Source organism: Herpailurus yagouaroundi, unplaced genomic scaffold (genome assembly GCF_014898765.1).
Source record: "Herpailurus yagouaroundi ecotype Mexico unplaced genomic scaffold, PumYag 190, whole genome shotgun sequence".
NCBI lineage: Eukaryota > Metazoa > Chordata > Mammalia > Carnivora > Felidae > Herpailurus > Herpailurus yagouaroundi.
Window position 1 is genome coordinate 25,117,813 of NW_024412421.1, and position 15,828 is coordinate 25,133,640.

Here is a 15,828-nt window from a genome sequence, read left to right on the forward strand (position 1 = left end):
CCTAGTTTCTACCCTACTGATTTGTGGTCTGTGACCCAAGTCCAGTCTGCTCAATATTTTCTTTTAGTTTATTTTTATTTATTTTTGAGAGAGAGAGAGAGAGAGAGCAAGCCGGGGAGGGGCAGAGAGAGAGGGAGACAGAATCACAAGCATGCTCCACGCTGTCAGTGCAGAGCCCGATGCAGGGCTCAAACTCACAAACCGTGAGATCATCATCTGAGCCAAAATCAAGAGTTGGATGCTTAACCGACTGAGCCACTCAGGTGCCCCTGCTCAATATTTCTAAAATATTTGCATTAGTGGGACGCCTGGGTGGCTCACTTGGTTAAGTGCCCAACTCCAGCTTAGGTCATGATCTCATGGCTCGTGAATTCGAGCCCTGTGTCAGGCTCTGTACTGACAGCTCGGAGCCTGGAGACTGCTTCGCGTTCTGTGTCTTCCTCTCTCTCTGCCACTCCCCTGCTTGGACTCTGTGTGTGTGTTTCTCTCTCTCTCTCTCTCTCTCTCTCTCTCTCTCTCTCTCTCTCAAAAAATAATAAACATTAAAAAAAAAACTTTAAAATATTTGCATTAGTTAACATTTAGGAATTGGGATATTTCCTGTGAAATCCATATTTTCAGCTTCTCTTGAAAAACTGGAAAATTTGGTGCTTTTGAGCTCACGATACAACACAGCAGCAGTCAGCTCACTCCTTTTTGATGGGGACTCCTGTTTGCCATAGTCCCCATCTGCCACTTTATTCCTGTGCAGTTACTTGCCTGGCGTGTTGGCGTTTGAGGGCTGCCCCAGCTTCATTTCATGGTCTTCCACGGTTACTGGTGGTTGGAAGCACAGGGAACCAGTTTCATTCCAGCCATTGTGACTTTGAAAGAATTCCTGTACCTCTCTGCCTGCTCTTCTCCTCTCCCCTAGGGCTCAGGGGGTGACTCCAGTTATCCCTGTGGATATTGCGTCAAGATGGAGCTTTCCTAACCCTGAGTCCTCAGGCTCAGTCCCAGAGGCGCCCTCTGTAGGCGGGTTGGGAATGAGCCCTTGAAGCCCAGCAGGGTTTTCCACATTAACTGCACCTCAAAATGACTCTTCCTGCGACTCATAGCTTCCCTGAGAGGACAGCAGAGCAGGGGCCTCTGCAGCCATGACGAGCCCAGGAAGTTTCTCTGCTCTGCGGTACCCCTTGACCCCCGAGTCCCCTCCAGTGCGTTAGAGCGTGCGCCTGATGAGAAGGGCACTAGCCTCAGAAAGGAACTTTACTGTGTGGGAATGGGGGCATGTCCTCACTGTTGAGAGAGAATTCCCTTTCCCTGACTGAGATTAGAGGGTGAAGGCAGGGAGGCGAGACAGGCGGGAATCCCTCCCTGCTCACCCGCCCCTCTCCTTCCTTCTTCTCTCCTGTCCACAGATGCTGCAGCCCCAGTTCAAGTCACACAATACCAACGAGGTACTGGAGAAGCTGTTCCAGATAGTGCCAGGCGAGAACCCCTACCGCTTCCGGGACCCCCACCAGTGCCGGCGCTGTGCCGTGGTGGGGAACTCAGGCAACCTGCGGGGCTCTGGCTACGGTCCGGATGTGGATGGGCACAACTTCATCATGAGGTGAGCCCCAGGGAGCGCAAGGGTGGGCCCAGGACAGGCCTCCAGAAGGAGGCACTGGCCTCCATAGACTTGTCTGGCAGTGTAGGAGTTGCCTGCTGCTGTGAGCCTCCCATACCAGAACCTTCTGTAAAGCCTTGAGTGTCTCACTCTTATTTGTTGGGTAGATGGGGAGGCAGAATTCCCATTCTGTACTTTGCTTGAGGCCTGCACTCAGTTTCGAGTCCTGAACTCCTCTGAAAAGAACCGAGAGTAGACCACTGGTTGGTTTCTGGTGAGAACTCCCACCTGCCTGGTCCCCTCAGTGCTGAGCCAGGAGTGAGGCCCCACACTAATGTCTTGATTAATAGCCACAGATGGTTCCTCCTGGCAGTCTCACAGAAGATGGAGGTCCTGGGCAGGAAGAGGAACTGCTCAGTGCTTGCTCTGGGCTGCTGTCCCTCACCTTTATTTGATAAGGTTTAGATTATGTGGGGCAGATTCATTTACCAGACATCTCTGCCCAGCCTTAAGGAAAGGAGAGGGGTTGGAAAGGCATTCATTTCAGACAAAGACACAGAGCTATGAGCCTGGAGGTGAACAGGGACTACATGGTGGACTTAAAACTCCAACATGGACTGCTCATTCTGTTCCTGACTTTCATCCTGTTTTCTGACTTTCTCCTTAGACTTGGGGATGGGAAATGCCATGCTGGGGATCCTTCCATCCCACTCCTTGGTGGAAAAAGAGACTTGAGAGTAAATATACTGAAAATGCCGAGTTTTCACTAAGCATCTCTTATGATGAGCATTGCAGAAAGACCAGGTTTCCCAGGAGGCGAAGGAAGGGCTTTGTCTTAGAAACTGTTGCTGTTTCCATGGCAACACCCAGGCAGCAGTATGTCTCTGAGGCTTTCACCATTCCTTGCAAAACCTTTCTCATGTTGAGAAGTGGGGGGGGGGGGGGCGGGGGGGAGAGGAGGTCTGCTAGGCCCCATCCAGGAACCCAGAACCACCTGAGATTCTCTCTATCCTCCAACTGCTGGCACTCAGAATGTAAGGGAGGCAAGCTGGTTGCTGGAGAGGGGGCTCTCTCTACCCTGAGACAGTGGCCAAGAGTGGGGAAGGAGGCATCCATCACTTCAGTGCACCCCTGGGACTCTCAGGAAGCCCAGGGAAATGGTCTTGAGTGCCTGAAGCTCCTGCCTCTGCTGCCCTGACCCCTGTGCTAAGTGGATGCTTTCATTATGCATGTCAGTGGCGGTTGGGAAGCTCCAGGGTAGAAGCAGACAAAAAGGCTTGGCCGCTATGACACCTTAGTGGTACCTGGTCAGGCCAAGCTACAGAAAGGAATTCACAGATGTTCACTCACAGAGACCAGGTTAGGAGATGTGCGTTTTGGAATGGACCCCAGAATTGCTTTGTGTAAGGGGTGACCCAGATTGAATTGGCTTTTTGCTGATGTGTACAGTCTGATGGTAGTGGAGGTGACTCTTTCCTTATAGGCATGTCTTGGTTTGGAACCACTGGGGACGCCTCCCTGGTCCCTGGAGGCAAGACCAACATAAGACCCCACCAGGCTGAGTTACAGTGAGATGATGGCTATACCCATATTTCCCTATCGCACCCCCCGGCTGCCTCCTCCTCCTATATGTCTTCTGAGCCCTGCTGAAAACTTCAAATGGAGTTGAGCTGGTCCTGCCTCAGCCAGCCAGCAGAGCTAGAACAAGCACCTGGCAGTCGTAGGCTCACCTTAATACATGAGTGAATGGAAGAGACTAGGTGACCAGATACCAAACTCTAAGCATGAATGCACATCCACCATTCCCCTGCCTCTGCCCTCAGGTGCAGAGGCAACCAGAAACAGATAGAATTCTAGAATGCTTTTCCCCTGAATCATGGAGATGTAGTTCAACCTGTGTCCTGTCTGGCCCCTTTCCAGGGCTTGGCTTCTCCAGAATGAATCAGAACCTCAAAGCAAAATCCTGCCCTCAAAATCATGCCATGTTCCTTCATTTTAGAAAGTTGGTGCCTGGGGCGCCTGGGTGGCGCAGTCGGTTAAGCGTCTGACTTCAGCCAGGTCACGATCTCGCGGTCTGTGAGTTCGAGCCCCGCGTCAGGCTCTGGGCTGATGGCTCGGAGCCTGGAGCCTGTTTCCGATTCTGTGTCTCCCTCTCTCTCTCTGCCCCTCCCCCGTTCATGCTCTGTCTCTCTCTGTCCCAAAAATAAATAAACGTTGAAAAAAAAAATTTTAGAAAGTTGGTGCCTGCCCAGCAAGTGAGAGGGACCTGAGGGAGGTGGAGGCACTGATACCGCCTGCCAGGTCTAAGAAGGGACTTCCTCAAGACTGTGGCTACAGATGATGGGGGTGGGGTGGAGTGGGGTTGTCTTCAGAGGCCAACCTGGGACACTTGTAGCCCTTTGATCTGTGGGACCAATTTGGCCTCTCCATGTCAAGTGAGAGGAGGTTATTTCTTAGGTACACGCCAGAGTGACCTTGACCCCAGCTCCTGCCCAGTCCAGGCCCCAGCCAACTTGAGTGTCACCAACCCACGTCGTCCACTTCCTGATACCCCGTTACATATCCCAGGCAGCTGAGAAACACCATCCCAATTGATCTGTTCCTCACAGACCCCAGGGCTGATGTGACAGAAGGCAGATCTGGATGTGGTTCTGGTGACCATAGGACACCAGTGCTGTGTGTAGAGCTCTAGTAGCCCCAGAAAACTGTCATTAATAAATGGGAAAGTATACTTTTAGGCTCTTCTAAGAGGTAATATCTCTGAATCCTAAAGACCAGGAAAACGAGGGGTGCCCAGACAGGAGGCACAGGGGCAGTTAACCTAAAGAAATGGAGGCTAGAGCACAGTTGGTCCTACAGAAAAGATTCTAGGCTTCTGCTTGAGCCAGACTAGAACTGAAGTGGCCAAGAACAAAGACTCACTCTCTAGTTCCAAATCAGGCCATTCTCAGGCTTTATGGCTTTCCAACTCCAAACATCCTCCAATTCCTCAAGGGAAGGGAACGAGAGAGCTACAGCAATATGACTGGCAGCAGTGGGGCCTCCTGGATGTGCTCCTACTGTATCGTGCCATCAGGGGGAGGTGAGCAGGAGGAAGGCATTGTGGGAGCCCCAGTGACACAGGAGGTCTTTACTCAGCCCAGCTGAGTGGTGCCAGCCACTTTAAGTACAGGTAACCTTCATCCTGGTTTTACAGAATAGGCATAAAAAGCTGGGAAAGCACATGGAGACTTTGCTCCCTCTCTCCCAGGTCCCTTTATCCCCATTGGAGGGCAAGGTTATGGTCATCTATCTAGGCAGTCATGATTCTGCAAAGTGGTCCACACAAGACAGGAATGTTCTCATAGATGGTCATAGCAGAAAAGACCAACAGGTTTGTGTTTACAGCTGGATCACCTGTTTTGAAGATGTTCACCAAAAGAGGGAGCTTTGATTTTATTGATCCTATGTTTTGCACAAGTTGAAAGGAAGTAGAAGCCTCCTGGGCTTGTTATACCTAGGAGGACGGTGAACCCACTCTGGGTTTCCGACTTCTTCCATGGCAGCATGGGAGAGACACATCCACACTGCACATCACCGGCAGACAGCCAAGGTGGGCACGGTCAGAACTTGGAGCATCCCTCCTGGCCTTGGAACAGAAAGGCAGATAAGAAGCTGACATACAGGGACAGAGGGGCTGGTGCTGGTGGAATAGAGGCTGCCATGCAGCTTAGGGGCTGAGGGAATGCTTCAGCTTCTTATCTTGCTTCCACCGTCTTCTAGGAAAGAGGACAGAACAGCCAGGTAAGGTCGAAGCTGTAGAAGGCTGTTCTTTTCTTTAATAAAAAAAAAAAATTGTAAGAGTAATAAATATGTTGTTATTGGGGGAAAAACACAGAAATATATATAGTAGAGGGTGCCTGGGTGACTCATTCAGTTAAGCGTCCCACTTCAGCTCAGGTTATGATCTCACAGTTCATGAGTTTGAGCCCCACGTCGGGCTCTGTGATGATAGCTCAGAGCCTGGGGCCTGCTTCAGATTCTGTGTCTCCCTCTCTCTCTCCCCTTACCTTGCTCTCTATCTCTGTCTCTGTCTTTCAAAGATAAATAAACATTAAAACATTTTTAAAAGAAAGAAATACATATACTAAAAGATGAATTACCCTTCCCCATCCCATTTCCCAAGAGTAACCTTTGTTACCAGTTGTAATACTCTTCCAGATTTTTTTATTCATATATAAAAATATGTTTTTTCTTTATTCCTTCTTCCTTTTGCTCCCTGTGCCTCCTTTTCTTTTTTTACAAAAAAATGGTATCACACTATCTTGTTTCAAGTTTTCCTTTTGTCTTAATTCCCTCCTGCAGCACATAGTAGTATTCAAAAGGTAATGGGATAGACACCTCACATTACTTGTTTTTTTTCACTGAGTACCTCTTGGACTTATTTCTTACCAGCACGTGTAATCTATTTCACTCATTCTCATGGCTACATGGTGTTCTATGATATGAGTGTGCCAAAATGTATTAACCAGTTCTCTTTTTTAATGTGTATTTATTTTTGAGAGAGAGACAGACAGAGCATGGGCAGGGGAGAGGCTGAGAGAGGGAGACAAAGAATCCGAAGCAGGCTCCAGGCTCTGAGCTGTCAGCACAGAGCCCGACGCAGGGCTTGAACTCACGAGCCGTGAGATCATGACCTGAGCCAAAGTTGGACGCTTAACCAACCAAGCCACCCAGGAGGCCCAACCAGTTCTTAATTGTTAAATTGATTCTCCTTTTCACTACTGTAAATAATAATGCAGTGAATATCTTTGTGTGCATGTCTTTGCAGACTTATGGAACCATTTTTATAGGATAGATACTTAGAAATGGAATTGCCACAGGGTGCCTGGGTGGCTCAGTTGGTTGAGCATCTGACTTTGGCTCAGGTCAGGATCTCATGGCTTGTGAGTTTGAGCCCCACTTCGGGCTCTGTGCTGACAGCTCAGAGCCTGGAGCCTGCTTCAGAGTCTGTCTCTGTCTCTGCCCATCCCCTGCTCGTGTACTGTCTCTTTCTCTCTCTCTCTCTCTCCCTCCCTCTCCCTCTCTCTCTCAAATATAAACACATATTTAAAAAAATAATTAGAAATGGAATTGCTGCATCAAAGTGTACACCCATTTATATTTTTGATGGCTAGAAGCAAATTGTCCTATAAAAATCTTGTACAGGGGCACCTGGGTGGCTCAGTTGGTTAAACATCTAACTCTGGTTTGGGCCTGGGTCATGATCTCACACTTCGTGGAAGCCACGCATGGGGCTGTGTGCTGACATCGCAGAGTTTGCTTGAGATTTCCCTCTCTCTCTCTCTCTCTCTCTCTCTCTCTCTGTCTCTCTCTGCCCCTCCCCTGCTCTCTTTCTCTCTTGCTCTCTGTCTTTCAAAATAAATAAATAAACTTTAATGGAGCACCTGGGTGGCTCAGTCGGTTAAGCAGCCTACTTCAGCTTAGGTCATGATCTCACGGTTCTGAGTTTGAGCCCCGCATCGGGCCCTTTGCTGACAGCTCAGAGCCTGGCCTGCTTCAGAGTCTGTTTCTATCTCTCTCTGCCCCTCCCCTGCTCACGCTCTGTCTCTCTCTGTCTCTAAAAAAGAAAATAAAAACATTTAAAAATAAAGAAAGAGGGGCGCCTGGGTGGCGCAGTCGGTTAAGCGTCCGACTTCAGCCAGGTCACGATCTCGCGGTCCGTGGGTTCGAGCCCCGCGTCAAGCTCTGGGCTGATGGCTCAGAGCCTGGAGCCTGTTTCCGATCCTGTGTCTCCCTCTCTCTCTGCCCCTCCCCGGTTCATGCTCTGTCTCTCTCTGTCCCCAAAATAAATAAACGTTGAAAAAAAAAAAAATTTTTTTTAAAAATTAAAAAAAAAATAAAGAACGATGTATAGAAACTGATTTGACAATAAATTTCATTAAATAAATAAATAAATAAATAAATAAATAAATAAAGTAAAAATAAAGAAAGAAATAAACTTTAAAAAAAGATAAAAATCTTGTACCACTTTCTATGGCGGTTTATTCTCATGTCACCCTCTTGTCCTTACAGGATGAATCAGGCGCCAACCGTGGGCTTTGAGCAGGATGTTGGCAGCCGAACCACTCATCATTTCATGTACCCCGAGAGTGCCAAGAACCTGCCCGCCAATGTCAGCTTTGTGTTGGTGCCCTTCAAAGCCCTGGACCTCCTCTGGATTGCCAGCGCTTTGTCCACGGGGCAGATCCGATTGTAAGTCGCTCTGTTGACTGGGAGTGGAATGTGGGTGACAGAGCATTTTGAGAGGAGTCTTCCCAAGGATTGGCTCTTAGAATTCTTTTAACTGAATATTTTGATCGAGAGGGGCTGGTGAAGAGGGAGGCAATAGTAGGGAGAGCCCAAAGTGGTGCGTTAGCTGGGGCCACAGGTTGTTCAGTGTCACTCCTACATAGTGACAGCCAGCTTCCTGTAGGTAGAAAGGGTAGCAAGGTTTTGGTCTCCTTTCCAGGAGGTGGCTCCTGACTGTGGGAGTTCTGCATTCTGAGAATTTTCTTTAGAGACAGTTTCTCAATCACAGCTGGGAACCTGAGGAAATTTAATATGTCATTTTTTATTTTATTTTACTGAAGTGTGGTTGACATACAACATTACATTAGTTTCATCACCAAGTATTTTTTTTATTTTTAATGTTTATTTATTTTTGAGAGACACAGTGGGAAGTGGGAGAAGGGCAGAAAGAGAGGGAGACACAGAATCCGAAGCAGGCTCCAGGCTCCAAGCTGTCAGCACACAGCCCAACATGGTGTTTGAACTCATGAACCGTGAGATCATGACCTGAGCTGAAGTTGGATGCTTAACTGACTGAGCCACTCAGGCACCCCATCACTAAGTATTTTTTAGCATCTCTATTGAGGTACAAGTCACATGCCATACAGTTTACACATTTAAAGTATACAAGTCAGTGGCTTTTATTAAATATGGTGTTGTGTAGCTATCACCACAATTAATTTTAGAACTCCTTTCATCTTCTTAAAGATGAAGATCTTTAAAGATCTAAAGATACCTCTGTACCCCTTAGCCATCACCCTCACTCCCTCTACTCCCACACCCCAGCCCTAGGCAACAACCACTAATCTACTGTCTCACTGTGTGTGTGTGTGTGTGTGTGTGTGTGTGTGTGTGTGTGTGTTAAAATGTATACAACATATGGGGTGCCTGGCTGGCTTAGTTGCTAGAGCATGTGATTCTTGATCTCACTGTTGTGAGTTCAGGCCCCACATGGGGTGTAGAGATTACTTAAAAACAAATAAATAAATAAATACAAACTTATTTTCTCAGATCACTGCCCACATTCTCCACCAAAATTATAAGTACACTCAGGGCACCTGTGTGACTTAGTCAGTTAAGCATCCAACTTCGGCTCAGGTCATAATCTCACAGTTCATGGATTTGAGCCCTGCATTGGGCTTTGTGCTGACAGCTCAGAACCTGGAGCCTCCTTTGGAATCTGTATCTCATTCTTTCTGCCCCTCCCCTGCTTGTGCTGTCTCTCTCTGTCTCTCAAAAATAAATAAATGTAAAAAAATTTTTAAATAAGTACATTCGCTTTGTTGTGCAAAACGCCACCCTATCCAACTCCAGAACTTTTTCATAATTTCAAGTGGAAATTGCATTCATTAATAACTTCCCATTTCCCCGACCCTTAGCCTCTGATAACCACTAGTCTTTTTGTCTGTATGATTTGACTATTATAGGTACTTCATGTAAGTGGAGTTATAGTGTTTGTCCTGGCTTATTTCACTTAGTGTAGTGTTTTCAGGGTTTATCTGTGTTGTAGCATGTACAGGATTTCATTCCTTTTAAAGGCTGAATAGTATTCCACTATATGGATATACCATATTTGCTTTATCAATTCATCCATCAGTGGACAGTTAAGCTGTTTCCACATATTGCCTGCTATTTGCCTGCATTTTGTCACTATGTATTTTTTAAACACAGAAATATAAATTACAGTTTCCTGACTTTATCTTATGATAAAGTTTAAGTTTGAGTTTAAGTCCCTTGCTTAGAAAAGGAGTATAGACTACGGGTGCCATGGCTGCCTAATAGGGAAGGAGGGATTTGTACCAAATATGAGGATAGTAGCAAGAGGGTCATTGTAGGCAGAACTAAGACAAATATAGTGGGTGTGAGATGATTGGCTAAATTAAGTGGGGAGTTCACAGCTGAGTGTTGTGGAAAGAAACATTTGGGCTGGATAATAGAAGGCACCAATGTTTGTCTAAAACATCCTTATTTTATCCTAAAGAACATAGGTAGCTGCTGAAGTTTTCTGAGCAAGGTACTGCAGTGATGTGCTCTGGGAAAGCAGTCTGGAAGCAGGGGATCTGTTGTAAGGCTGTTATCACTCAGGCCTGACAAGGAGGAAAGGCATCTGTGGACCTTTCTAGATCCCAAGGGCCATCTAAATCTTCTTCTTTCTGCTTGCAGCACCTATGCACCAGTGAAGTCTTTCCTTCGAGTGGACAAAGAAAAGGTAAGCTCCCACCTCTCCCTTGTTCATCCCCATCTCATTAGAAATGGTGCAGATTTGACTACTGGTGTGCCCAGTCCTGTGGCCCAGGTGTCCCCCAGTGCCCTTCCAGAACCTTCAGAGTCCACCCATCTGCTGGTATGCCTGACCCCCTCGGAGGCCACAGGAACTAGGGAACTTGGAAGAACAGGTCTGCTGGCAAACATGGAGGAACTGGCAGAAGCTACTTAGAGCCTGGCCTGAGTCTCCAGGCCCCCAACACCCCTCATGTGTCTGTTGCCTTTTCTCTTCCCAGGTTCAGATCTACAACCCAGCCTTCTTCAAGTATATCCACGACCGGTGGACAGAGCATCACGGGCGGTACCCTTCTACAGGGATGCTGGTGCTCTTCTTTGCCCTGCATGTGTGTGATGAGGTGGGTAACCCGGTGTTATGGGTTAAATAGGGATACCCATGGAACAGAGGGGATTAGCCCTTCTTAGGGCTTAGCAGAGCAAGAGGAACGTGTTTTTGTAGGCAGAAACCAAGTGGCTTTGATTTCCTGCATTTCTAGGCTGTAAAGTATACATCTTCATTTCCCAAACTTACTACTCATGATTTTACCAAACCTGAAATCACTTCAGTGAAAAGTTAAATTTATTTAAAAAGGAAACAGAACATTACTACCATAATTGGTATTACTTGTCATAAAGAAAAAAATCATCAAAAATATAAATAGAACGGAAATAATGAAGTTAAGTTCCAGCGGGATGGTCTTCTCCCACCGCTGTGGGCCCTAGGCCTACCCTCTGTGTGTTAACACTGCAGGTCATTCGTTCCAGGAGCGCATCTCACTAACAAGCAGGGCTGCTGTGCCATACTCGCTCACGCCCAGCACACCCACTTTTGCCAGTAAATTCAGTGTGTGGTATTGGGTGCTTGACTAGCTTTCATATAAAAGTATTACATTAAAAAACAAAAACAACAACAAAACAAAACAAAAAAAAGGAACGTTAGCAACGGTGGGAGAGGTCCCATGCCCCAGACCGAGGCGTATCGCTGCAATCAGACGGGTGGAAGAACCGAAAGGGAGCAGCAGTCTTGCCAGTCGGTATCCTTAGCTCCAGGCCTGGGTGTCGCGTATTCCCGTTGCCTCCCGCGCTCTGCGAATTGACGAACTGCGCGTCTCTTAGCTGTAGTCGGGTCGCTGCAGCCCCTTTCTCCTAGCCCACCGCGACCCGAGGCTCTCCCGTGCCCTGTCCTCCCGCTCTCCGACGCGGGGTGACCTGCGCCGCCCTCCCCTGCAGGTGAACGTGTACGGGTTCGGGGCCGACAGCCGGGGCAACTGGCACCACTACTGGGAGAATAACCGGTACGCGGGGGAGTTCCGGAAGACGGGGGTGCACGACGCCGACTTCGAGGCCCATATCATCGACATGCTGGCCAAGGCCAGCAAGATCGAGGTCTACCGAGGAAATTGAACCCACGACCCTTCCGGGCCAGGCGCGAACCCCGGGCGCTGGCTCCTAGCCGGGACTCCAGGCCAGCCGGAGGGCGGTGGCCTCGGCGTGGGCACGGCGCCCCATTGGGCGTTTCCAGGCCCTAGGAGCGTCGTCAGGGCGCGGTCTGGACTAATCATGCTGCAAGTCCAGCGAGCGCTGGCTGTCCCTCGCCAATCATGAGACTGGGGACTAGCCGGCCAGGCACCAATCAGCGCTGCAGTGGAAGCGGAGGATTTTTTTTTTTTTTTTTTTTTTTCTCCCAGCCAATCATGCGACTCAAGGAGAACTGCCGGCACTGGGCCCGTCTCTTCCAATCAATGGCCTTCGGAGGCGGGCCTGCGGCCGCTGAATCCCCTCTCCCCTATGCTTTGGGTAGAATTTTATTTCACGATTTTTAAGGAACAGAGGTTGGTTTCGGCCTCAGTGAGGTACTTTCCTCAGTGTCTGTAGGAGCATTGCCCGCCGCTCGTCGACCTCACTCGGTCAGGGGCGCCGAGAAGGAGACGGTGGGGAAGGTGCGGGGCAGCGGCGGCTCGGCTTCCCTTGCCGGGGCTGGTGGGGGACGGGGGTGTCCCTCTTGACCTCCGGGTGGGCGGTGGGGCGTTAGCCGTTCCTATATGGTGGTCTAGGGGAGATCAGATGGTTTCTGGGGAGCGCGCTTTCATCCCAGGGTAAAAGCTGGAGCCCTCTCAAACCTCTTCAGACTCCAGAGAATTTTGGACCCCACGTTTCCTTTTTCTGTCAGGCCCAGATGGGTGAGTGTAAACCCACCAAAGAAATGCAGTGGCTTGTGGGTCCCCTCCTCTTTCTCCCCATCCCCACCTTTGGCCACCCTATGGAATGGCCTTTCTGACCAGGGCATTTAGCATCTCACCATAAATCTAGAACTGTATTCACCCTTTGCTAACGGGCGGAATTCGCCTAGGGCCTAACTCTGGAACACAGGTGTAAGGAACACGGCAGGGGACAAGGAAGCCCAGTCACTTCAGATGTAAGGTGCTTCTCACTCTCGTGTACTCTCGGCCCCTACTGTTCACCCAAAACCTTTTCAGTGGCTCTTCTTAGGCCCTGGGCCTCCTCACCAGCCTACCTGTCCTGAAAAAAAAAAATCAAAACTTGCCCTGGGGGTTGGGGGGCACTGTTGCATCTTCACTCCCTACCCCCCCCCCCCCCCCCCCCGCCCGCTCGCGCGAATAATCGAGCGCGCGCACACACTCGCGCGCGTTTGGCCTGCTCTAGGGAGAGGGAGCAACACGTGGGAAAGAAGGCTGGAGTTGGGGAACCCAGCTTGCCTGGTGCATGCACCTTCTTCCTTCATCCATCACCCCAAAGAGGAGTAGGAAACCTTTGCTTGGGGGTGGAAGTTGCTTTGGTCTCGTAATTTAATTAACTTGAGGTTACCAGGGATGGCTGACCAACAAAGATTTTTTTAAAACTCTACGTTGGCCATGCAAATAGCTGGGATTCTAGCTGGGGAGGAGTAGACTTGCCCGCTTGCATGCCTCCTCTCCTGCCCTTGTGTCCCCTCTCCCCCATGCTCACTTCCTGCCTCCTTGCTCTAACCCACTTTCCATTTCCAAATCTAGAAGGGCAGGGAAACCAGCAAACGGGTTACAACTGGAATTTACCTGCATGACTGAACCCAGCTAAAGCTCTGAAGGAAGCTGTTGATGGTATTCTCACCTTACAAGGCTGGGGAAATTTCAGAGGGGGGGAAAGGGCTTCTGTGAAGTTTCCAAACTACTAATAGGATCCCCCTTCCCAACAGTGAGGAACACAAATACCACCCTTTATCTTAGTGAGTTAATACCACCAAGCAGCCTCCTGGCCATTGGTGTAGTTCCTGCAGCTGGCTGGGGGAACAGGGACCAGCAGGGAGTATTTTAGAAGAGGATTGGGGCAGGGCAGTGGGCACCCCTAAAAGTTAATATATTGAGAACGTAGCTAGAGTCTGTTCCTTTCCAATTCCAAAAGTAGGAGGAGTAGAGCATGAGGGTGGATTTGGGGGGCCTTTAGTGGAATGCCTCTCTCAGGGCCTACCCCATCATTTTAGAGAGTCAAGGCACCAGCCATTCTTGCCAGTCTCAGCTCAGTGCTTCCTGAAGAGGCAGTTTGGAGTGTTTAGAAGATAAAAAAAATGCGATTATGCCAAACAGTATTGAGCAGAATAATTTATTTCTTTTCTGTTCCTTTTTCTTTTTGTTTTGTTTTGTTTAAAACGTTAATAAATCCCCTTTCTGGAAGAGGTAGGTCCCAGCATCCAGCCCAGATCTCCTTTTCTGCAATAGTTATTTAAACAAATGTTTTTTATTTTCTTCCCTTTCTCTCTCTTTCTGAATTAAAAAGAACAAAAGAACTATATAGTCATTTGTCTATTTGAAATGGGTATGGTTGTGGAAAGAAGAAATCTCTGTCAGCCGGGAGCTATGACCAAGTAATGACTAAGAACATTGGGTGGAAAGTTTGAAGGAGAAAAGAGCATGACTCCAAACACCTGCCCCCGTATACACGAGGCCTCCCAACCCAGTCCACCAGCAGTGCCCTCTGAAATAGTGGTTCTTAACCACTGTCCTTTGGGACACGTGAGTGGATCAGCAGGGCAGAGACTGTCCACTGCCAGGGGCCCCACAGCATGCAGATCGAGCAGGCACCAGGATGGGGTTTCCCACAACATTTCCAGGTTCTGCAGAACTCCCTGTGATGCTGTAGGTGTGGGTTGGCAGGAAATTGACAGAATGGGAGGAGCAGGTTGCACAGGCATCCGAGGCACTTCCTTGGACCATCTGGAGAGTCTACTTTGTGCAATGGAATGCCACCAAACATCCAATTTTTTAGTTCAATGGACCAACTACTATGGATCTCACAACAGACAGCTTTGAATCTAAAGTCATTTGGTGTCCTGCAATTCACTTTCTGCCTGTGCCCAAGAGCAATCCAGGAGTTGCTTTTCACTTGGAGAATAACTTTTGGTAGAGAAGTGTATTGGTATTTTTCTAAAACCCTAGAACAGGGGCTATAGTTCTCTTACTTGGAGTTGTCAGAGACTCCTTCCATCTTTCTCTCTCTACCACAGACACTGTTAGCATTTGGTTGCCTGGGTCCTAAAGCCCGGTGGCAGGACAGTGTACGCATAGGCTAGACTTCCGAGAACCATTTCTTGTTTGGGTCCCACTCAACTCAAAGTCAGCTGCCTTCCAGGTCACTAATTGGTTGGAGCAGCACTCCCCAATGTTGTACCTGTTGCCTCCACAATCAAGAGTTCCACCAAATTGTGTATCTTTTTTTTTTTTTTAATGTTGGCCGAGGGCTGTGTTGCTTTGATCCCACAAAGATATCATACCTAGAACAACAGGTCAGCATTACCATTCGATTGCATTTTCAATAAACTGTCAGTTTTTAAGAGTCAAATGGTGAGTAAATGGGATGAGGAAAAAAATCACCCATCCCTGTATAACTCGAGTTTGATGGTAGCACCAATTTCTGTAGATGCTGTTAGAGTGTGGTGTTGGCTTTTTTTTTTTTTTTTTTTTTCCACTTACTACTTTGGACATGGTCCCAGGGACTTCTGTTTGGTCCATCTATCGTAGTCACCCCCATTCCATGGGTAAGGTTGTCAATCTGGGGATTTCGCCAGGTAGTGAATGTCTCTTCCCTTTTGGGACAGGAAATTCCAGGCATGACTAATATTTTTGCAGTTTGCTTTATTGCCCTTTGCAGATACTGAGTTTTTTTACAAGTTGAAGGTTTGTGGCAACCGTGCAATGAGCCGGTCTATCAGCACCATTTTTCCAACAGCATTTGTTCACCTTGTGTCTGTGTCACATTTTAGTAATTCTCACAGTATTTCAAACTTTTTCATTACTATATTTGGTATAGTGATCTGTGATCAATGGTTACAACTTGCTGAAAACTCAGAAGATGGTTAGCATTTTTTAGCAATAAAGTTGTTTGTTTTTAATTTTTTTAAATTTATTTTTGAAAGAGACTGAGTATGGGGTGCCTGGGTGGCTCAGTTGGTTAAGCATCCGACTTCAGCTCAGGTCATGATCTCACGGTTCATGGGTTTGAGCCCCACGTCGCGCTCTGTGCTGACAGCTCAGAGCCTGGAGCCCACTTCAGATTCTGTGTCTCCCTCTCTCTCTGCTCCTCCCCCACTCAGGTTCTGTTTCTCTGTCTCTCAAAACTAAAACATTAAAAAAAAAATTAAAAAAAAAAAAAAAAAAGAAAGAGACTGAGTGTGA

The 15,828-nt window shown here is 48.1% G+C and overlaps 1 protein-coding gene across 2 annotated transcripts in view; it reads left to right on the forward strand.

The window, feature by feature from the left end:
* ST3GAL2 (ST3 beta-galactoside alpha-2,3-sialyltransferase 2) overlaps positions 1-13,948 on the forward strand; it is a 49,228-nt gene extending 35,280 nt beyond the window's left edge. For both annotated transcript variants that reach the window (XM_040443091.1, XM_040443092.1), the window contains exons 3-7: positions 1,401-1,594; positions 7,646-7,825; positions 10,064-10,109; positions 10,402-10,521; positions 11,393-13,948. In XM_040443091.1, coding sequence (XP_040299025.1) covers positions 1,401-1,594; positions 7,646-7,825; positions 10,064-10,109; positions 10,402-10,521; positions 11,393-11,566 — 714 coding nt within the window. In that variant the 3' untranslated portion in view covers positions 11,567-13,948. The remainder of the gene's footprint in view (positions 1-1,400; positions 1,595-7,645; positions 7,826-10,063; positions 10,110-10,401; positions 10,522-11,392) is intronic.
* The last annotated feature ends 1,880 nt before the right edge of the window (positions 13,949-15,828 follow it).